This window comes from Lissotriton helveticus, chromosome 1_1, assembly GCF_964261635.1.
Source record: "Lissotriton helveticus chromosome 1_1, aLisHel1.1, whole genome shotgun sequence".
Taxonomy (NCBI): Eukaryota; Metazoa; Chordata; class Amphibia; order Caudata; family Salamandridae; genus Lissotriton; species Lissotriton helveticus.
Window position 1 is genome coordinate 1,250,269,313 of NC_136057.1, and position 23,672 is coordinate 1,250,292,984.

Sequence of the window (23,672 nt, forward strand, 5' to 3'; positions counted from 1 at the left end):
CCAAAAGAATAGTATACCATTCAGCCAGTTCTAGCGGCTCCACAGAAATTGCACTACGATCCAGACCTTTGACTTTCATGCCGAACAACCTAAAACCAAACTTTTAAATAGAGGTTATCCTCATAGACTGATTAGAGAGTCCAACAAAAGGGTCAAATATTACAACAGATAGGCCCTGTTTCAGACTAATAAGAAGAAGGATAACACCAAGTTAGTAGTTGTCACTACTCTTTCTAACTTCGATGATAAATTACGTCAGATCATTAATTCCCAATGGCATATCCTTAATTTTCATAAGTTAACCAAGGCCCTAAAAAAACCTCTTTTCGCATTCCTACACAACAAAAACCTGAGGAATTAGTTGGTTAAATCTGCAGTCGCGCAGAGTAGAACTTCTGACCAAAGATCCATAGTAAGGTCTAACCCTATCTGTGGGACCCACAGATGTGGTAATTGCCATGCCTGTGATTCCGCCTTGGTCACATCAGAACTGGAGTGGGGGGAAAAAAATCCTATTCAAAGAAATGACTAACTGTGGTACTGCTAATGTGATCTACCTCATCTTCTGTCCTTGTAGTAAGGGCTATGTTGGCGAAACCAGCAGAGAGTTCAGAGTGAGGGTCAGCGAACATAAATCCTCGATCCGAAACAAACGGACAGGGGCTCCTTTGGTCGCTCATTGGTTTGAAGAGCAACACTCAGTTCAAGATCTCAAATGGCTAATTTTGGAACGTATCCACTGCCCCAAGGATGGTAACATGGATGCACTGAGACGGAAAAGAGAAGTATTCTAGACAGCGACTATTGGTCTCAATGAATCCCTACCATGGGAAAACGCCATAATATGAGAAGGACCTTTGGTCATTCTAGGTGATTTATTCCTTGCCAGTTTTCCATTTTTCTCCCCTGTAAAGACTATATGTTGAGGTTCTCGTCTTTAAATACACCCCTAATTTCTTTTAATACACTTGGCATACTCTGGTAATGCTTATCTGCTCACTATCACTTTTGCCAGCCAACTTAGTGTACACACATATCACTACCTAACAAGTTTCAGACTGTTATTATAGTCTGTCCCCCGGCATTAGGCCAGCCGTTTAGGTTCAGCATGAGAACAGTACTTTCTGACTGTCTCACTTCACAGAGGCCCTTATCCATACTAGGATGCCATTCCTCACATAGCACTGTCTATAGGCTGCTGCCCTCGGTCCTTCCCTATTACAGTTCATAGCCAGATCCAACATCTCCATTTTTGGCATCAATCCACCAGTGCACTCACCATAGAAGCCGGATAGTTATATATGAGACAGCTTCCACTGGACTATCATTTCCTTTTAGCCAGCTCTGTTCTCTCACTACTATGGCCGTAGTTTTGGTATATTAAGCTCGATTTTGAGAGCATTAGTGTATCCCCACTCACTCTATAGCATACCTTCGGGTGCTGCTTCTGGTTGTCCCCGGTATGCTATCTTCTTGCGTTTTTCACCTTATCATCGCTCACTTGCTTGGATTTCAGCCTAAGGGTAGATTGTTTCTCCTGTTACTATTAGAGCCACTCTAATCTGGCCAAAGTTTTAGTGTCTGCAAAACATGGCGGCTGTCTTAGTTCATTCCTTTCGGTTTCGGCGTTCTAATCAATTTTTATCTACTGTTATGAGTTTGTAACCGTTTTCATAGTCCATTGATTATGAGCCATGTCACCCTGTTTATCCTTGCTCTATTTGCTGTCATTAGGCTCTATACCTGTTCTATTTCGCAAGACATTACAATATGGCGGACGTTTTCCCACTCACCGCTTACACTTTATCACACCAGATTCTAAACGCACAAGTGTGCGTCTTCTAAGCGTTTTTGTCTGATGTTTGAACCAGATATAAGGACCGCCTCTCCAATCCCTCACATTAGGCACGACCACGGAGTAGCAGTGACACGGTCCGCGTAGCAGACACTCTATGTGAGTACATTCTGACCTGGAGGCATAAGGGGTTAGAGGGATATCCTTATTTCACTGTAGGTTAATTTCCGAGTCCCCCGTTTGGCTCCGTATCTTGTCTTTCATAGACTGCGGGACTTCATCCTCTGACCCCATGTTCTACATATCATGATGGCGGGAAGTATTCTACCTATATAACTTAAGTAAGTAATCTGAGACTCTGGGACTCCATAGTTGTCAATCAATCAATCAATCAATCATGCCATTTGTATAGCGCACTACTCACCCGGGAGGGTCTCAAGGCGCTTGGGGGGAGGGGTATGCTACTGCTCGAACAGCCAGGTCTTGAGTTGTTTCCTGAAGGCGAGATCGTCCTGGGTCAGCCGAAGGTGGATGGGGAGGGAGTTCCAAGTCTTGGCAGCCAGGTAAGAGAAGGATCTTCCTCCGGCGGTGGCTCTTCAGATGCGTGGTACGGATGCAAGGGCGAGGCTGGTGGACCGTAGCTGGCGGGTGGGCGTGTAGAAGGTCAGGCGGTCGTTGAGGTACTTGGGGCCCAGGTCGTGGAGAGACTTGTGTGCGTGGGTGAGGAGCCGGAACGTGATCCTCTTGTCGACGGGGAGCCAGTGCAGGTTCCTCAGGTGGCTGGAGATGTGGCTGCGTCGGGGCACATCCAGGATGAGTCGGGCGGAGGCGTTCTGGATGCGCTGGAGTATTTTCTGTAGCTTGGCTGTGGTTCCGGCGTAGAGGGCGTTTCCGTAGTCCAGTCGGCTGGTGACGAGTGCCTGGGTGACAGTCTTCCTGGTCTCGGTCGGGATCCAGCGGAAGATCTTGCGAAGCATACGCAGGGTGTTGAAGCACGATGAGGAGACGGCGTTGACTTGTCTGGTCATCGAGAGGGAGGGGTCCAGGATGAAGCCCAGGTTGCGTGCGTGGTCGGTTCGCTTGGGTGCGGTGCCCAGGGCTGGGGGCCACCAGGAGTCGTCCCAGGCAGAGGGCGAAGATCCCAGGATGAGGACTTCCGTCTTGTCAGAGTTCAGTTTCAGGCGGCTGTCCTTCATCCACTCGGCGACGTCTTTCATCCCATCGTGTAGGCAGGTTCTGGCGGTGTCGGGGTCTCTGGTGAGGGAGAGGATCAGCTGGGTGTCGTCGGCGTAAGAGACGATGTTGAGGTTGTGCTGGCGTGCGATGGCTGCGAGAGGTTTCATGTAGATGTTGAAGAGGGTGGGGCTGAGTGAAGATCCTTGCGGGACGCCGCAGATGACTTCGGTGGCCTCGGAGCGAAACGGGGGAGGCGGACTCTTTGTGTTCTTCCGGCGAGGAACGAGATTATCCACTCCAGTGCCTTCTCTTGGATACCGATGTTGCTGAGGCGCTGGACTAGGGTGCGGTGGCAGACCGTGTCGAACGCAGCGGAGAGGTCCAGGAGGATGAGGGCCACTGTTTCCCCCTTGTCGAGCAGGGTCCGGATGTCGTCGGTGGCTGCGATGAGGGCGGTCTCGGTGCTGTGGTTGGCTCTGAAGCCGGACTGCGAGGGGTCGAGGGATCCATTTGTCTCGAGGAAGGCGGTCAGCTGTCTGTTGACGATCTTCTCGATGACTTTAGCAGGAAAAGGGAGGAGCGAGATGGGGCGGAAGTTTTTGAGATCGGTGGGGTCCGCTGTAGGTTTCTTCAGGAGGGCGCTGATCTCGGCGTGCTTCCAGCTCTGTGGGAAGGTGGCGGTGTTGAAGGAGGCGTTGATGATGTTCTGGAGTTGGGGTGCGATGGTGGAGTCGGCCTTGTTGAAGACGTGGTGTGGGCAGGGGTCGGTCGGTGATCCGGAGTGGATGGTGTTCATTGTGCGGGCTGTGTCTTCGGTGGTCACCGTAGTCCAGGTGCGAAGGGTGGCGGTGGGGGGTGTTGGTTCGACGGTTGGGTGCGTGGGTGGGGCGCCGAAGCTGTTGTGGATGTCGGCGATCTTGCGGTGGAAGAGCGAGGCGAGGGAGTCGCAGAGGTCTTGTGACGGAGTGATGTCGTTGGTGCCGGTGCTGGGGTTGGAGAACTCCTTGACGATAGTGAAGAGCTCTTTGCTGTCGTGGGCGTTGTTGTCCAGTCGTTCCTTCAGGGATTTCTTCTTGGTGGTGCGGATGAGCTGGTGGTGCTTGCGGGTAGCGTGTTTGAGGGCGGTCATGTTTTCGGTGGTCCGGTCGAGGAGCCAGGCTTTCTCGAGGGTGCGGCAGGTCTTCTTGGAGTCCTTGAGGTCGTCGGTGAACCAGGATGCCTTCTTGCTTCTGGGTCTGCTGGGAGGGTTCTTTAGTGGCGCGAGGTCGTCGGCGCAGGCGGTCAGCCACTGTGTGAAGTTGCGGGCTGCTTCGTTGGGGTCCGTTGTGTTGGCGGGTGGGCTCTGGCTGAGGGAGGTGGTGAGCTGGTCTGCGGTGATCTTGCTCCAATTCCTGTGAGGTACCTGTTGCGGGTGGTGGTGGGTCGTGGATCTTTTGAAGCTGAAGTGGACGCAGCTGTGGTCGGTCCAGTGGAGTCCGGTGGCGTGGCTGAAGGTGATGTACTTGCTGGAAGAGAAGACGGGATCAAGCGTGTGGCCGGCGTAGTGGGTGGGGGTGTTGACCAGTTGCTCGAGTCCGAGGTTGGCGAGGTTTTCCAGCAGGGCGGTGGTGTTGCGGTCCTTGTTGTTCTCCAGGTGGAAGTTGAGGTCCCCGAGGAGGATGTAGTCAGTGGAGGGGAGGGCGTGCGGGCTGATGAAGTCTGTGATGTCTTCGCTGAATTGTGTGTGTGTGGTTGTTCCCCCACGTTACAGCTTGTACCTCAACGCCGATGTTCTGTTTCTCTTTAGATCCCTAGCCCTCACGAATGGGTGAGCCTCGACGACATTGGAATTACGATTTTTAACAATTTTGAATAAACACATGTATGGGATTCCCTATATATTTTCACCTTTTGGACAAATAAGTAAGTCCTTCTGTCTTATCAATCGCTCATGACTGCTTACATAGCATAGGGGAAGGTGTATTTTTAAGCACTTCATCTATTCCCTTTCAGCATTGCTTGCCCTGCTGTGGTCACATTTTATTGTACGATACACCTACACTGCTTGTGGCACTGGGTTGAGGCCTGCTGCCCCCTTCTCCGTATCCCAGGTGTACCACCTTTACGTATGTACCACCATTTTCGTGAAATACTTCGATCGATCTGCAGATAAAAACCTCCACAAATACTTTATATATTGTTTTAAGGAATTTAATACACCTAACCAGAATCCCTGGGGTTTGATCCTTTTATACTACGCCTCAAGACCATCCTTAGCCCCCTGGTTTCGCCCAGGGCCAGTCTCTGCCTTGATACTATGTAACTATTGGCTTCTTTTCTCTCCATTCTTTCTTCTCCATTTTTGGTTGAATTCTGGATTCTATACCCTGTCCCCTGATTTTCTTTTCCTAGTATTATGAGTCAATATATTTTACACTTTTTCGGGCTCATTTACATTACTATCTTCTACACTCTAGGTGTTGGTATTTTGAATTTGGATGGCACATCTATCGGATATCAGTAACTGTTTTTGTGATTTTGCTCCAATTGATTGGCATTATTTAATATATTTATATATGATTTATTGTTTGCTTGTCCCCACAGACACTTGATTCTCTGTGTTTAGAGCCCTGTTGTTTCGCTATTGTTGGAACAAGTACCATAAATATAGATGGCCCTGTGTGACCAACACTCAATTATAATGAAGCTTGCGCCCTGATGAAGGATTTCTAATATTTGGTACTTCCGAAACGCGTGTCGGCGCGCACACACCCCGTATCTTCGCTTATTGTAATTTTTTTGTATTTTATGTGTCAACTTTGTGTGTTATGTATATGTTTAGTGTAGTTGTGTATTTTATTGTAGTGTTTTCTTCACATGATCTGTAAGTCTAATATTTTGATATATGTACAGCTATTGTTCTTTTAATATAGATTTAGGGCTCTTTTTCTTTGTACACACTATTATAGGATTACTTATTACATGTATAAGTGTGTCTTTTAGAACAAACTGTGATAAAACTAATGAAAAATAAACAAGAAAAATATGTATGTTTGATAACAAATTATTAAAAACTACAAGGTCTGTGGGTCATGTATGCATTTGGATATATTATCTACTTTTAGGAATATTCAGTGGGGGTCATTGTTCACGCTGATTAATGTTGTCTGGCCGGACATTACAGTGAGGGCCAACATGGACATTGTAAAACCTTTTCTTTCTTAGGGATGTGAACAGAGAACACTTTGGTGTTGGTTTCAGCCACCTCTAGTTAAATATGTTTTATAGAGGCAACAGGTGCGCTGCAGAGTTGGGGGGTGGGCAGTTTTAGGTCCATTGTGCAGGGAGGCGGGATTTGTTGGAGTCTTGTTTAGGTTTGCCTATTATGATTTTGTTTTTATGTTTAACGTGCAGCACACTAGTATTGACACATCACTGGCTCCTTCCCCTCAGCTCTCACACTGCTGTTGCTCCGCTCCTGCCATGCTATTTACCAGCCCTCTATAGCCTAACACACCTACCCTTATGGCTCTGATATCTCTAGCCATCAAAATATTGTCCTGGAACGTCAATGGGCTGGGAGACCAATTTAAGAGAGGGGGTAGTACTCCAGTATCATTAGTGACATTCACTGACCTCGTTCTACTCCAGGAGACGTACTTATGGAGCTAGACTTACCGCTCTCTGGATCGCTGCAGATTTAAGATAATGGTATATAAAGTTACACTTCGGGATCTAGAGGGGCAGGGGTGTTGGTGCATAAATCCTTCCCTTTCCTGGTCCAGAACACCTGGGTGGATAGATATGGGAGATATGCAGCACTCCCTGGTTGGTAGGAGGACACCACAGTCAACATCTTCTCAGTATACATACCCCCTACATGATGCAGCCTTCGCAGAGCTTAGTGGTCTTCTATCAAAGCTCCCTGATGGTGCCCTTATAGTGGACTTCAATGTGGCCCATTGTGACATTTAAAACGGATGGCCTGCTGGACACACTCACGCGACCCGTCATACTTTGGCTGACCTTTTGAAGGTTCTGGGACTTGTAGCTACAAGGAGCACCCTGTAACCCTAAGGAGCTAAAATATACATTTCACTCAGGAGTCCACAGCAGCCTTTCACAAATTGATTATATCCGTACCCTGCCTCATCTGCTCCCCTACTTTAGGGAAGTTTGTCATCTTGCCAGGCGGATACCTGATCACTCCCCGATCTGGGCAATTTACGGTAACCCACACTGGGATGAACAGAGGCGTCATGTAATTAGCTCCTGGTATCCCAAGATACCTCAGATCTGTACTAACCTTAGAACAGTAACTGGCAATATTTCAAGGACAAGATGGGTTCTGTGGAATCGGAACAGACATTGTGGAAGGCTTTCAAGGCTGTCATAAAGGGTCAGAGGGCACAAGAAAGAAAAACGGGCACCCATGGAGGATTCGGAATGGGAAATCCAAGAGCTGGAGTCTTTGCTTCTGCACGCTGATCTAGTGGATGGGCATCACCGCCTGGCCTTTAAATAAGGAGTTCAAGGATGTTGCATTGGAGGCAGCTAAAACTCACTATCTTGCCACGCAACGCCCCCTCTATGAGGTAGGTGACAGGGCTGGAAAATTGCTGGCCTGGCTTGACAGAAAGGGCATCTCGATGGGTGCCGGAAATACTAACTTATGGTGGAATGCGTGCGGGTAGACAAGAGATAGCCAATGCCTTCGTGGCTTGCTGTACACGGCTGTACACACAGCGCTCACGGATACAGCTGATGCGTCTCTGGAATCGCTATCTGATATTACTCTTCCCAGGCGGACAAAACATTACTAGACCAAGAAATCACAGAAGACAAGATAGACCAGACAATCCAAGACTTATCTTCTGGTAAGGCGATGAGTCCTAATGGCCTCCTTAGTGAGCTTTATAAACTCTCAGCATGCACAATTGCACCTCTCTTTCTTAAGATTTTTTTCAAGAGCCGTGAAAGGACCAAGAGATTAGAGACGGGTCAGCATTGATGTCATACCCAAGGAGGGTAAACCTGAGGTCTTTGCCTCCTACAGCCCTATTTCCCTTCTCAACGAAGAAGTAAAGAGCCTAGCAGAGCTACTGGCCTCCTGATTGGTGTGAGTGATTTAATCATTGTTTCATACGAAACAGTCCGGCTGCATGCCAGGGCGTAGTACAGACCACACCTTGAGGTGCCTTCACTGGGGTCGTGGGCGGTGCAGCAAAGATTTGTGAAGATGCCATTGCGCTCTCGTTTGACACGCGAATGGCCTTTGATACGGTCAAGTGGCCATTCATGTTCAAGGTCCTCCGCGGTTTGGTTTGGATCACCTTTGCTATCATGGGTGCATCTCCTTTATTCCAATCCTCTGGCATAAGTGACCATTAATGGTGGTGTGTCCTCAGCGTTCCAACTCCTGCGGGGTATGTGTTAGAGTTGAGCACTTTCCCCCCTGATTTGTACACTGATCATGGAGCCACTGGCGATGGATGTGTAGAGACTCTCTGACTAGAGGGCTCCGGTGGACGGAGGAGTGAGAGAATAAGATCTCCCTCTATGCTGACAATATATATTGCTGACTCTACCCACACCCTTGACAGGATCATACATGTGCTCACTCTCTACCATCAATACTTGGGATACATGATCAATTGGGATGAATCCCTGATTTACCTCCTCCACAGGGTTGCACTATAGCTGCCCCATGGCTATGCCATCTATATCAGGAGGGGTTGCGGTATTTGGGAAAATATATCACTGAGGAACAGAGTGTTTTCCACACTCCCGCTGGCATGTCTTTGGAGGGATGTGGAGCATTGGATGTCCCTCCCCTTGTAATTTTTGGGAAGGGACACATTATTAAAAATCATGGCATTGCCCGGTTTCCTTTATGCACTCCTTAACACGCCTTACCTGACTCCAGCCTCCTATTTTCAGGTTATAGACCGAGAAACTCACTATTCTTGAACAGGGGTCCTGCACGTATAGCTACTAAGAAACTAATGAGGAGCTGTTACGATGGTACCATTGCACTGCCGGATATACAGAATTATTACCAGGCAGGGCAGCTCGCAGCCATCAACCATGAGTTCATCTCCCAGACTCGGAGCCGCCCTACTTTATGGACTGGTATGCCATGCAGCCAGTAGGCTACCTCAGGGCACTATATGGAGGGAGCCGTCCCACATCTTTCCCTGCACCCCCGCCAGCGGTTATCCCACCCTCTGGCATGATATGTTACACTCCCAGAGTTGGCAGGACAGGATCATTCAGGCCACTCCCCTATGGAGACTCTGGGTACTCAACTGTGTTTCCATAAGTGGAATCTTATTAGGATCACAAGAGTGGATGACCTGGGGCTGCAGGCAGGGTTATCCTATTTACGGGTATGTAGGCGGAATATCAGCTGGCAAATACCAAGGCCTATCAGTACCTCCAAATATGCCACGCCCTATCTCAAGCATTGCCAACAGGACATGAAACCCCTGGATCCTCCCCACTTGAGGACAGACTACCGACTGAATTTATGCCCACGACAGGAGTTTCTCTCAAATATCGCAAGCTCATCAACAACTTACCTGACACCCTAGTGAGCCTTAGGGAACACTAGGAGCGTGACCTTGGGGGATTGGAGGACGAAGAGTGGCCAGAGGCCCTAGCGTCCCCATGGGAGGTAGCCATCCGCTCTAGATTCAGTCTAGTACAATTAAAGGTTCTCCACTGGTTCTATTAGGCATGTACTAACCTTGTGAAGATGGGCAGAGCAGCTACACCACACTGTCTACATCAATGTGGGCACACACGTACATTTTACCACATCATTGGAGAAAACCGGTCATATAGAGGTATTGGGACTCAGTGGTGACTTGTTGAAATAATGTTTGTAACTAGTAATGTGGAACTTTCTCCAAAATGGTGTTTGTTAAACATAGGGGAGGAAAACTACCTCACCCACATGGACCAGACCTGGATGATCTTGGGGTTAATGATTGCAAAACACAATATTGCTCATGTTTGGAAGGCTGAACAGCCATGGGAACTGGGCTATTGGAAGCATGACTTAGACTGGTGCATGCTAGCGGAGAGGGAGGTATATGAAAGCAGAGGCTGTCCGGTTAATTGGACTAAATTATGGGGGAAAAAGAAAGACCAATGTGAGGGCCTGTGTGCTCCACCTTGACTTATGAGAGCTTATGTTCAAAGTCAGATACAAGCAGTTACTGCGACTACTGAATAACTTGACTGCGGGCTCGGCGGAGGTGGGAGACAGGAGCATATTGGGGAGAGTAATTTTGATAGATTGTGTCTTGATGCAGCACATTATGACGTTGTAATGTGTTGCTTTGCTTTTTACTTCCAATAAAAAGAATTTTAAAAAAAAGGTAAACCTTTTCATTCTTACCTTGTGCACAGAGATTCACTCTGCAATGACACACTCTAAATAAAAGATTTGCTTCATTTTAATTTCAGAAAATGTAATGCAATTACAAGAGAAATATTTTTCGCACTCCCAGATGGATGAATGTTTATCTATAATGTGCCCCAGGGACATTGGGAGAATTCCTTTAAATATTTATGGAGGTGTATGAACCCTTCTCTTTCGAGCATTTGAGCAATCTCTCGTTCTCCTGTAGTACACATGCTTTGGGAAAGTTGTTATTAAACTTGTTTTCTCTTGGTTTAGGCTACTAACTAATGATTGATTGCACTGCAGTGGTCATTTTAGTCCAGTTCTTCTACAGGTTTATGTTATTATGGCCTTGTACACCTCCGGGTATAAGATCCACAAGCAAATTAAACCAATGCATACCCCCTCCCCCCCCCCCCCAAGTATATTATGGTGCTTTTCATTATCCTAATACATTTTCTTCAACCTGCTTTTTCATTATGTTTCACATGTGAAACAAAAATTATTTTCCACTGCATATCATCTTAAATATGAGAAAACACATGTCCCTCAATTGATATTTGCCTCACTTTATCTCTTAGCGCCTTCTGGTGCACTTTGAGGGCTTTGCTACATTGAGACCATCACTGGTTTTGAACTGCTGATTTACATTCCAAGGGTATATTAGCTGTGTTGGGCATCCCAACACTTACCTTATAAAGCTAAGAGAGTGGCTCATCATTTATTTCAGGGTGGTCTAGCCTTGCGTACGTTTTTTTCATGATAACTATTTGACTATTGATCTACATAATTCTCTGGCTGTCAGTAAAAGACAAAATCTTAATTCACTCTCAAGTTACAAACTAAAGAGACATTTTTTTACCTTAAATAGGGATATGTGCAAAGGGTTATTTTTCATTTTGTTAATGTTGCCTGTGAACGAAGGGCTCTTTCCTGACAATTAGTGGCTAATGGGACTAGCTCTGGTTTTTCCGTATATTAGTGAGTGAGATTTTGTCCAAAAGAGAACAAGTTTCCTGTTCTTCAATCTTGTTTCCATTTCTGACTCCCAAGTAGCCCAGTAGTCCTCTGCAAGTGGACATTACAATTCTATTCTTCACGGCTCATCAACATCGAGGAAAAGAATGAGCTGGCTATTCTGTCCTAACATGAATATTAACAATGATCCTGTGATGAAATTGAAAATGGTATTTACATGTAGCACCAGTTCTCCATGTGCACCTTTGTTAAATTTGTAGACAACACATAATCCTACTCAACAGAGCTATTGGAATTGAAGCAGGTTATGCGGCCTTCCTGCGGAATGGAGGCAGGTTATGGGGCCTTCCTGCTTCCTATGCTAGAGTTTTAAATTGAGGGATCAACTGCCACTGTTAGCATGTTTGGCATGTGGGGGGTCGTGGCTGACTTAAAATAATATTGCATTGTTTTCTATATATGCAATGGCATACCAACAGGAACATCGGAATGCCATCTCAAACATTTTATGTTTTTCTCTTTTGGTAGGGAGTTGGCCCTCCAAAGTTGGCCCTGAAAGGCAGTCTTGATTCAATGTTGACAAGAAGTCTCACTTGACATAAATAACAAAGAACAACCTCGATCCCAAAATAAACTCCTTTTGCAACAACCTTGACCTTTCCAATTCATATGACAAAGCCAAGAACAGAAATTCACGTACAATCGCTCTCCGACACACTTACAACTCAGGACGGTCGACCTCGAATCTGGGGAAATGGGCTCGAATCTCTGCAATGACGCTGAACATCCTGTGATTCTGGGCAAATCACTTAATCTCCCCGTGCCTAACAATAAAAAAATGAATGTGTCCTCATGTAATGCAACTGGTGCTATGTAAATCGCTCTGATACCCGATTCGGGTCAAGTTTGCGCTATATAAAACTCAGTAAAATAAAAAAAAATAAAAAAGACCAAGTCAACATACTCAACTTACTCTAAAACAAGTCAGATGCTCCCAATATCCAAACCTAATCCAGGCTGCTTTGCCAATCAGTGGCAGATTAACCATTTCCTGTTTCTTGGCCAAATCCTGGGCGGGTCGGGCAAAGAACTCAGGGACACCAATACAGCAAAACTATGCTTTCTGATACTTCTTGATCTCCCAGTGGCCCTCAACACTTTTGATCCTCAAGCCCTTCGTAATATCAAATCCATCCACATGGCTATCACTCACACAGCCCTATCAGCTGGTTCACCTCTTTTCTTAAAAAATACAATGCAATATCCAGGTGCACTCTGCCAAATTGCCCCCTCCACCTGTTACATATCGGGTCTCTCAAGAATCCACTATCTTCAGGAAACACATGGGAGTCCTACAACTAAACAAGACACCAACATTCACCAATATGCACACAATATTAAACTTCACTGTGTTTTTGACTCAGACATACACTGCCAAAGGCAATAGCAGGTCATCATCCAACTATGGATAAATGCAACATTTTCCCAGAGAAATAATTTCCCCAGGCCCACCTGCCTGCGTGAAAACACTGCACATGGCGGGGCAGTGCGGGGAATAATACTGTTGTGCTGCCCTACAGTGGCATCTTATAAAGACAGATCTTTGTTCCTAGTATTTCTGTGTTTACTATTTGAAATTGCTTAGTAAAAGGATGGGAATATTTATCTAAAAGAGCCCATTTTTATTGCTGCTTTTTCTATTGTTTATTAATATTTAAAGTCATATTAGCCAAATGTGTTAAGGGATACAGCGGAGAATTTTCTTTTCTTCTCCTTTGACATTCTTCACTGCATTTTATTTCGGGATAGTGGCTAACAACTGCACCTTTCCTTTCATTAAGCTGGATTGGACATCACATTTGGGGCCAGATGTATGACCCTCCAATTTGAGAATTGCATTGCATTTGCGAGTCACAATTTTTGACTCGCAAACTGGGATGTTTAACAGTGTCTCAGACACTGTTAGCGAATCCTAATGGAGTCGCAAATTGAATGCCTCATGAATATTGATGAGGTTGTCGCACTTTGCGACCCCATTAGTAATGGCTAGCACTCCCAGGGATGCTGGCCTAATGGTGTCAGCAGACCAAGATGTCTGGGACTGCTTTTAAATAAAGCAGTCTCTTTTTTTTTTTTTTTTAATGCAGCCCATTATCCTTAAAGGAAAACGGGATGCATTTAAAAAAGAAGAATGACATTTTCAGTTTAATTTCTGTAAGGGCAGGCAGTGGTCCCTGGGACCACTGCCTGCTCTTAAAAATATTTTTTCACATACTCAGAAAGGGGAACGGGTCTCCTGTGGACCTCTTCCCATCTGCAAGTGGTTTATCACCTACTTGAAGTACATGGCATGGTGACTCGCTATTAGGAGGGGAAGCCCCTTCCTAATGGCGGGAGTCGCAAATCGTATTTTGCAAGTCAGTGACTCGCAAAATAGCGTTTATACATGCCATTACCCTTTTTTACAGTCGCAAACGGGAGGATCTCCAGTTTGCGGCCGCAAAAAAGGGTTGTACATCTGGCCCTGAATTTATTCTTTAAAGGTTTTGCTGTCTTGAGTTACTACACACCTGAACTCTAAGACTTCTGAAGACCAATCTTTTCCCTTGGCTCACATCAAAATAGTAAAGGCAATGTTGCTTTTAAGAAATCTTTGGTCTACTTCTGTAAGGCCGCTCTGGCCACGTTGTGGAAATTAGATTTTAGCCCAGGTGAAGCATGATGGCCAATGAGGATGTCCAGACCTATCTGCGGCATCACACCACGGGCCCTACTTAGTCTTTAAAATTATTTTTGCAATCACATTGTTGTTCATATTCTTGTACGTATTTTTGGTCTATCACCAATCATGCTCCCACTTGTACCACTGTGACTGTATTCCAGTAACTGAAACGTTTCCGCGAGGAAAAATAATCTTAGCTTTCCCTCGGTCTCCAGCCTCCAATGGCCTTTTTACAAGAATCTTATGGAATAAGTTGTTATAATGGTTACTGACGTTTCATAAATATTAGAATAACTGTCTGCTGCTTGTGGGGGACCATAGAACACTTTTTCCACAAATTAATTTGAAATGTTGGGGGGGAGTGGGGGAGGGTGGGCCAAATTCAACATATCCAATAAAAAAGAAGACCTGCTAACCAGCCTATCAAGGCTATTTATTTCCTAAATTGAAACTCCTGCACCACAAAAAGCCATTCCAAAACTAAATTGCAGTGTCTGAATCTTAAAATGCTGCTAAAAGGTGTGTTAAATGAGGGTAAAAGAGGTCTGAATTACACTGACATAATGCAAACGAAGGTCGTGTCTTTGGTAAACCTAGATGTTTCCAGTAACAGAATTGCACTGTATTGCCAGTTGCCTCTAAAATTCTAGTTTTTTTGCGGCTCGTGAGATTAGGACCTAGGAGCAGATGCCTAAAAGGACATTAGAAGATTGTGAAGGAACCAGACTGTGTGATAAGCTAAAAAACATGATAGCCAAGGAGAAAACAAAAGGGGCCCTAGTCCTCCTCTAAGTCCTCAGGCCCAAAAGGAAGCGGTGCGGACATGTTCATCCTAAGGAGTTGGATCTTTTTCAACAATGAAGCACCATCATTCGTTCATTTGAAAGATATTCACGGTCAAATCGCTGCCACTGGCAGTCATCACTTTTCTGCTCAAAATCACACCACTCAACAACGAGACAAGTTCACTGCCAAGACTATCAATACTGACGTGAAATTGGAGCATTCACTTCACTCAGATCAACATAGTGTGTCTTTGCTTCTGCATCTCTAACGAAGCGAGACAAAATGTTATTTAGAGGTCATCCTTATGACCTCCTCTCTCATGGTCAAACTTTCCCTCAGAGCGAACATAAATCACAAGCATCAATTGCTATCTTTAAACTGGACAAGTCTAGATCCAGGCATAGGTCACACACTGAGATGAATCTATTTCTTTATGAAATTGTTCTGTGAAACCTGAAAAGACTACATCAGTCACTCTGCTGATGAAAACATAGCATTGTCTGGGATGAGCTGCACTAAATCCAAACCACGACTGTGAAGGTTCTTTTTAATAGAGAATTGTTGCCAGCTAACCCTATAATACCGCTTGGTATGGGATAGTACAGAGCCTAGGCTGCCAGTGTCAGTAATTCCCTAAACTTACTTGTGAAATATCCTATGATGTATTACGGCTGCCTAACAACTATAATGTTTTTCGACCGACCCAAACGTACCCGTGTTACGCATCATTTGCGCAAACTACATTGGTTACCCATTAAAGCTAGGATCACCTTCAATGCTGTGGTAACAGCTCATGCTGCTTTTTAGAAGTATGGCCCCTCCTATCTAAGGAAATGTTTTTCATTCTATACTCCCAGTAGGCTTTTGCACTCTTCCAACACGTATTTGGCCACAATTCCTAGATTCCGTTTGAAAAGAAAGGGTGGCAGTTCCTTGGCCTATTTGGCAGCTGTGACCTGGAACTCCCTCCCTCCTGACTTGCCAGCCTTAGGAACGCTATCCATGTCAGGAAGAAACTGAAAAACTTCCTTTTCCACTGACTTGTCCCTTTATCTCCTCTTTTCTCTGTAACTCTTGGGCTCGGACACTCCATTGAGTAGCTGGGCGCGTTTTAAATACCATATAACATATAACATAATGTTTACTAACTTTATGCAAATTTTCTTAGACTCAAGTTGTATTCCCACTTCATCATGCACATATAATTTCTGAATGAAAATAAACCATTGTTTTCAGTTCTTACATTTTCTCACAAAAATATATGGTGTGGGATTCAGATTCTCTGACGTCCACATTACCTTCTTATTTCCTTTTATTCTTTCCATATTGGATTGAACTACTCCAGCTAATGTTACATTCTTCTGTTTAAGCATCTCTCCTCTTAGTCATATGTATGCACCAGAATCGCAATTTCAAAAGAATTCCCTAGATTTTCTGCATTAACTTCCCTTACTCTTTAAATGACTTAGCTCTTTCCTATCATGACACCTTGTTTCAGAAATATTTGAGATATTTCACTATTTTTGCCAATTATAGTGGTTTGATGAGGTGACCAAGTTGTTGTCGTTAGTTGTTTACAGCCATATAAAAAGAGAAACCAAACTTGAAGGCTATAAATCGATCAGTCCAAACGGCTAGGTCATTCTACTTGAAAACCAATCAACCATAATTACAAAAAACATTTATATTTTGTAAATTACTGCCTGCTAATACACTGTCAGATTTCTAAACGAACAGAATTTCAATTAGAAATATCTTCCCAAGTAAAGAAAAAATAACAACAACAAAAGACTACCTGAGGTCTTCAATTTCTTTAATGTAATTATGAATCATGTTGCTGATTTCCTCATTTCCATCACCTAAAAAAGCAAAAAAGGAGACTCGTCATCAAAGCAAAGATTAGTACAATACATAAACGCTCCATTAAGGACAGATGAATTTTATTAGCCACTGGTAGATATACAAAGAAACAGGGTCATTTTTACATAAACTGTATATCTATGTGTCCTCAGTAATCCAAACAAAGACAAATTAGTCTAGTGTTGTTGTCTTCTTTAATATTGCACTTGCATAAATTATGTTGAGAGGAGGTTCGGAACACAAACAAACTTATTCCAGAATTCTAGCACAAGAGTCATATTTTGTTGGTTAATGGGCAAAGAAAGGGCTGATAAATGGGGTACAATTCAAATAAACACAATACTTTGTCACTGGGTTAACCTTCAATTGTAGGATTTTCTTTTCTTTTTTAAAAACCTTAGGAAGAGGACACTTCAGAGGCTGAGGCCAGTCACCATCTTCATCATCATTACAGCAAATCTGTCTCTAAAAAAATGTTTTGCTCAAACATGTTCTCTACTTTATGTAAACCTGTATTCACACTACCAAAAAAAAAGTTACTTGTAAGTAAGAGGAGCACTCTGTACGTATATCTCATAGATGCACATTCTCTAAATTATTCCCGAACCAGCTAGGAATCCTCAGTACCTTTAGGTTAGTGGTGTAGTAAGTGTCCCACTTACTACACCACTCTGTGTACCCTTTCCACCTCATTTTGAGACCTGAACTTCCCCCCCATGCAGGTCATAGTCAGATACAGTCTTCAGAGTTTCAGGATGTAAAAGTCTTGTGCAAGAGGTTGAAGGGCTTCAAGTGGATCTATGGAAGATCCATTATTTTCAAAAGTGACCAAGTTAATTTGTTAAGCAGCACGGGACAAAACGTTCCTCATAAAGCTTGAGAGTACCTACTCAAAACTCTGATGTCCTACTGGCAGTGGAAAACGTACTCAATATTCAGTGTATTTTCACACAACCTTTTCTCTAGCTGCGAAATTATATGGGAGCCATTACTTTCTGATTCAGAATGGTCTGTATGCTTTTCAAAGAAGTCCTCCGTTAAAAGGTTCATTGTTAGATCCTAGGATGGGGAGCCCTAAAAACCAGACTAAGAAACTCGGCAACAGCACCAATCTGCATCTGTCCAGGGCAGCAGATTCGCATAAACTCGGATGTGGTACCAGAGCGGATACTGTGGCAGCACATACTGAAGTCCTCACCTATCCAAGTGGAATGGTCAACAGTAATTAGTACCGCATGCACAATATGCTGAATGCAAAATGGTGTCTTAATATATACAGATCTCAATTGAAGAAGTAACCAGAGTGCTACAATTTGCTCTAATTAACGACACAAAACAGGAGGTGCTCCTAATGGAGATTATATTGATATAGTTTCTACTACATCTTGGTTTAGCCATAAGTAAAGTTTGGGATTTTTCTTTTTTTTTTTTGTCCTGTGTCCTATTGTACAAGCGTAAAAAACTGAATTATTAATTGGATGAGCGACAGTGCACCTCAAGGGATAATCGCAACTCTTGTCAGGGTAAACCTTTATAGTCACTAAATTAACCTGAGCTCAACCCTCTGGTAGCTACGGCACAGAGCCGACAGGTTCAATGTAGAACAATGTGTAAGTATTATGCAATACTAAAACAGTATTAAAGAAAAATGTATTATACAAAGTAACACAAAAATTTAAAAAATCCAATAAGGGGGGGCGTGGCCGACTGCCGAACATGGTGGCAGCTTGAAGAGGGAGCTCCTCCAGGAACACCGGCCTGCATCGACTATCCGACCACTCATCCGATTTCTTGCCCGCTCGAAGGAGCGACGGTGGTGCGGGGACCCAAGCGGCGCTCCATGCTCCAGCCCCGGTAAAAAACGGACCCCGGGAACTGCTCTAATCTCCGGCGGCAGACTGGGGCCTGCACCGGCATAGCCGCACCGCCCTCAAGTGACTGGTGGGACCCGGGCGGAAGTCCGTCCATGTCGGCCCGGACGAGGTGAAGCCAGCCGGCCATTGCTGCACTCTGCTGCGGGGGAGCGCGAGCGCGCCACCTGCACAGCGGCGAACCCTGTGTGGGCCGGGGGACTTTCTGGACCGGAGCCTGCTGAGGACACCATACCAGAGACACAAAACTGTCGACGGAGGAGAGGGCCTCCCTGGTTCACGGGCGGCGCCATCTTGTTCACCGTTTTCGCACTGGACTACGGCGGTCAGCGCTGGGGGGTCCTGCCGTCTCCCTGCGCTGCTGCAGCTCCGAGACTCGCCCCTCATTGGCGAGGGGCCGCATCAGCGCCCCACTATTCTGACACGGAGAGAACCCTGAGTGGAGCCTAGTTGAAGCAGTTAGCCCCGCGTTGGCGAGGCTGTGGAGTGACGCAGAAGAGATTGGGCGCACTCCGCGGGGGCCCCCCGGCGAGAACCCACTGAAGACTCGCTGAAGCGCCGAGTTTGCGCTGCAAGGCGCTCACAGACCGGGTAAAGCCGAACAGTGAATCGCGCTACTAATCCTTGCGGGGCAGCGTGCCGGTCACCACGACCACCGACTGCGGAGCAACTACACCCTGTGGGAGATACCCGGCTCCCCCCTGTGACTGGTGCAACGCACGATTGGACCACCCGGGACACGGGGGCAATACACGGCTCAGTGGCCACAAGGCTGACCCAGCGTCCGACTACGCATATCCCCGCCAAGACGACATGGCCGGTAAGGGCACGAGGAGTACGTCGACACAGGCGAAGCTCGACAAATTTGCATACGGCCAACATGGACAGTCCCAGACTGGCGGCCGTCACTCTGCTGGAACGACTCCAGAAGCGGGTGGTGCGCCCAAGGTGACATTGGAGGATGTTATGAAAACCCTCACCGAGGTCAAAACAACGGTGGGCTCCATTTCCTCCGAGGTCACTTTACTCCGGGCGGACTTCAAGAAAATGGCGGAGAGGGTGTCTCAAGTGGAGGTTGTGACGAAATCGCTCATCGAGGACACATCAGATCTACAAGTAGCCATGGAGCGCATGGAGAAAGTCACAAAACAGTTACAAGAGAAGCTCGACGATCAGGAAGGGCGTTCCCGAAGGAACAACGTTCGCATCCTCGGCCTGCCGGAATCGGAGGGTAAAGCTGCAATGGACTTATACGTCGAGGACCTCATCAAAACCCAGCTGAAACCTAAAGGTCTGTCTCACTTCTTTTCTGTTGAAAGAGCACACCGAGTTCCCGGTGGAACGGCCAAACCGGGCGCACATCCACGGCCAGTACTGGCCAGGTTGTTCAATTTCAGAGACAGGGACGCAATCCTGCAGGCGGCGAGAGTCTCCCCGCCGGTGAAAATTCAGAACTCAACACTGGCATTCTTTCCGGACTACACGGCGGAGGTGGCTAGGCGTAGGAAATCTTTCATGGATGTGAAAAAAGCGCTACGAGACAGAGGCCTGGCGTATTCGATGCTTTTCCCCGCCAAATTGCGCATTGTAGCCGAGGGAAAAACGTGGTTCTTTGACTCACCGGAAGTGGCTAGGGAATGGCTTGATGGATGGAGACAGGTGGGCCAACCACAGCGCCCACACAGAGACCGACAGCGACGCCGCAGCGGAGGACAGGAGGATCACACGTCGAGAAGTCCCACGAACGAGGAAGGAGCAGCGGCCCTGGAGTCGGATCTTGAAACTGACCCCCTTGACTCTGGACAACCGGTTAGGGGCTGATTTGACTGGACTGCATGAGAGAAGACGAGTTATAGCCCCTTGGGTCCTTGGTGCTACTGGAGCTGAGTAGGGCGGGCATTGGCCGGTGCCTGTAGGGGTCTCACCAACCCCACGAGCAAGTAAGATGAACGGGGATGGGATTAAGCACTCTGCCAAGTTGGGGAGGCGGGCGGGTTTTCGTCCGTGGTGCAGGGGAGCAGGGAGGGGGTGGGGGGGGATAGTTCTAATGTTATGGTTGTTGTTCTTAGTCATCATCACCTCTTCAATATGGAACGTGGCCGCACTCCAGGCCATACGCTTCTGGTATCCTAACGCACGTCAGTGCATCTATGTTACATTACGATTCCACGCGAACCCGCTACAGGCTCCACGCACATGGTACCCTGGCGCAAGTCATTGCATATGTCTTACACTCCGATTCCACACGTCAGTAGTACTACTCTTGGTCCCAAATGGCACAGCGAGCTAGTAACACACCCGCAGACAATGGCCCGCCGATGACAGTGGTGTCCCCCTTAAAACTGCTCACCTGGAATGTTAGAGGACTGGGAGACAAAATTAAGCGAGGGTTAGTCCTCCAGACGGTCAAACGCCATGGGCCTGACTTGGTGATGTTGCAGGAGACACACCTGGCTGGGTCCACCTGCAAAGCGCTCGACAGGCGGGGTTATGCCATGGCGGTTCATGCGGAGTTCACTACAGGATCGAGAGGCACCGGGATACTCCTTAGGAAGAACTCATCATTTATGGTCGAAAGCCGCAAGAGGGATGACCAGGGTAGGTTTGCGGCACTCTCTGGCCAGTGGGAAGGGAGGCCTCTCAACATAGTGTCAGTATATATCCCACCAGCGCTACACTCTACGGCACTGCCGGCGCTGGGTCAATTTCTACTTGACCTCCCAGAGGGCGACATGATCATTGGGGGGGACTTCAATGCCATAACTGATCCGCAGTTGGACACCTTTCCCATGCGAGACCGCCCGAGGGGGACAGCCACGCTTCCTGGTTTTCTGACCGCGCTAGGCCTCACTGATGTTTGGCGTCAATTAAACCCCACAGCGACTCAATACACACATTACTCAGCTACACATAACAGCCTCTCACGTATTGATTATCTTTTCTTTGTGGGGATGGGACTGGGATCGGTAGACAAACTAGAGATCCTGCCTAGAGGTATATCTGATCACTCCCCAATATCCCTCCACATTACGACTAAGGAGAGAAAACGCGCCAGGATCTATCCTATATATCCCAATTACTTACAACTCCCTGCTGTTAGGAAAAAGCTTAAATTGGCCACGTCTCACTATTTTACAGAAAATGTAGGCACAGTTTCCTCACCCTCGGTGCTCTGGGAGGCGTACAAAACAGTCTTGCGCGGCGCAGCGATAGCGGCTATCACGGGACACAAACGAGACTCCAGAAGGGACCTCGCACAATTGGAATTGGCATTACATGATGCAAACACTGCGCACATGGCCGACCCCACCCCTGCCACTGCGCATGCGCTACACCTCAGTCAACAACAACATTTGGCCCATCTTACAATGGTTACCAAGGGACACTTGGCAAGCACCGCACACAGGGTATATGACTTGGGCGATAAAGCAGGGAAAATGCTGGCTTGGCTAGACAAAAGGAGTGGCTGTAACAAAGGTATTCAGAGAATATATGCACAGGATGGACAGCTGCACACACACCCTGAGCATATAGTTTGCACCTTGGCAAGACATTATCAGGAAATATACACACCGGTTCGGGCTGTCACAGAACGGGAGGCGTTAGCATCGCTTGATCACATTGCTGTCCCCGAACTTTCGCAAGACGCGCGGCAGGAACTAGACACTGACTTAACCACAGACGAAATCCAATTGGCAATACTGTCGTTGCGATCCGGAAAGGCACTCGGACCTAACGGGATACCCGTGGAATGGTACAAGGCGTCGGCTCCCATGTTGAGCAAACCCCTGCTAGATATGTATGTAGAGAGTTTGGGCATAGCTGAACTCCCTTTGGACCAACGCACGGCCACGATAGTCGCCATTCCTAAGCCGGACAAGCCGCAGACGGCATGCTCCTCGTACCGACCTATCTCCTTGCTTAACGTGGAAGCAAAGATCCTAGCGAAACTCCTGGCTAGTCGCCTGATTAAGCATCTGCAGACCCTCATACACCCCGATCAATCGGGTTTCATGCCACACAGAAGCACGTCGCTGAATTTGCGGAGAGTGCATGGGGTCCTGGCGCGAGCGCATCTCCTTTCAGAACAGGCAGTCATTTTATCTCTTGACGCCAAAATGGCCTTCGATCTGGTGGAATGGGAATATCTATTTGCGGTCCTTGCTCGTATGGGCTTCGGCCCAAAATTTATAGCATGGATACGGCTGCTATATAGGTCACCCATGGCACAGGTGGTGGCGAATGGTCACATTTCACAGACCTTCCCCCTGGGACGAGGGACCAGGCAGGGGTGCCCATTGTCCCCCTTGCTCTTTGCGCTGGTACTGGAGCCGCTAGCTATCCTACTCAGAGCGACACCACTGTTTCGGGGCATCACCTGGGAGGGCGGGTGGGAAGATAAAGTCTCCTTATATGCGGACGACATGCTGATTTACATGACCAATCCCGATGACGGGATTCCTGCCCTGCTGGCTCTGTGCGATGAGCACGGGAAGGCGTCCGGTTACACCCTGAACTGGTCCAAATCCATAATATTCGTCCTTAAAGGCCAGGAGCCGTTACTGCGGAATGACTGCCCCCTGCAATTAGCGACCGGCTCCTTTAAATACCTGGGCATTTTCATCGCCACTACCGCGGCGGACTTCTACGCTGCGAACTTAGTGCCGCCTCTAACGCGTCTGCGTGCGGACGTTGAATATTGGGCTACCCTTCCGCTGACCCTCCTTGGGCGGGCAGCGTTATATAAAATGATGGCTCTACCTAGATTTCTCTATGTGCTGGAAAACACCCCTCATGTAGTAGCTCCACGCTACTTCCAACAAGTCAAGGCGCTAGTATCTGCTCTGTTGTGGGGCAATGGCCCAGCTCGTATAGCACATGACAAGCTGGTTCGCAGCTGGTTTGACGGAGGGATCGCACTACCCAACCTTCAACTATACTATTGGGCATCCCAACTTAAGGTAGTTAATTACTGGATCCATGTCCCAAGGGATGACCCCGCTTATAAAGCGGACTGGTCGCAGTTGGGGACGGACGGCATGCTTTCAGTGTTATACAACCACTCACAGGTTCGAAAATTGCTTGGACCAACGT

The 23,672-nt window shown here is 46.9% G+C and overlaps 1 protein-coding gene across 9 annotated transcripts in view; it reads right to left on the bottom strand.

Annotated features, from left to right (window-relative positions):
• The window catches only part of KIF21A (kinesin family member 21A), an 820,176-nt gene that overhangs the window by 513,859 nt on the left and 282,645 nt on the right, over positions 1–23,672 (bottom strand). For all 9 annotated transcript variants that reach the window (XM_078679965.1, XM_078679910.1, XM_078679946.1 and 6 more), the window contains exon 10: positions 16,643–16,706. In XM_078679965.1, the coding sequence (XP_078536091.1) occupies positions 16,643–16,706 (64 nt within the window). The remainder of the gene's footprint in view (positions 1–16,642; positions 16,707–23,672) is intronic.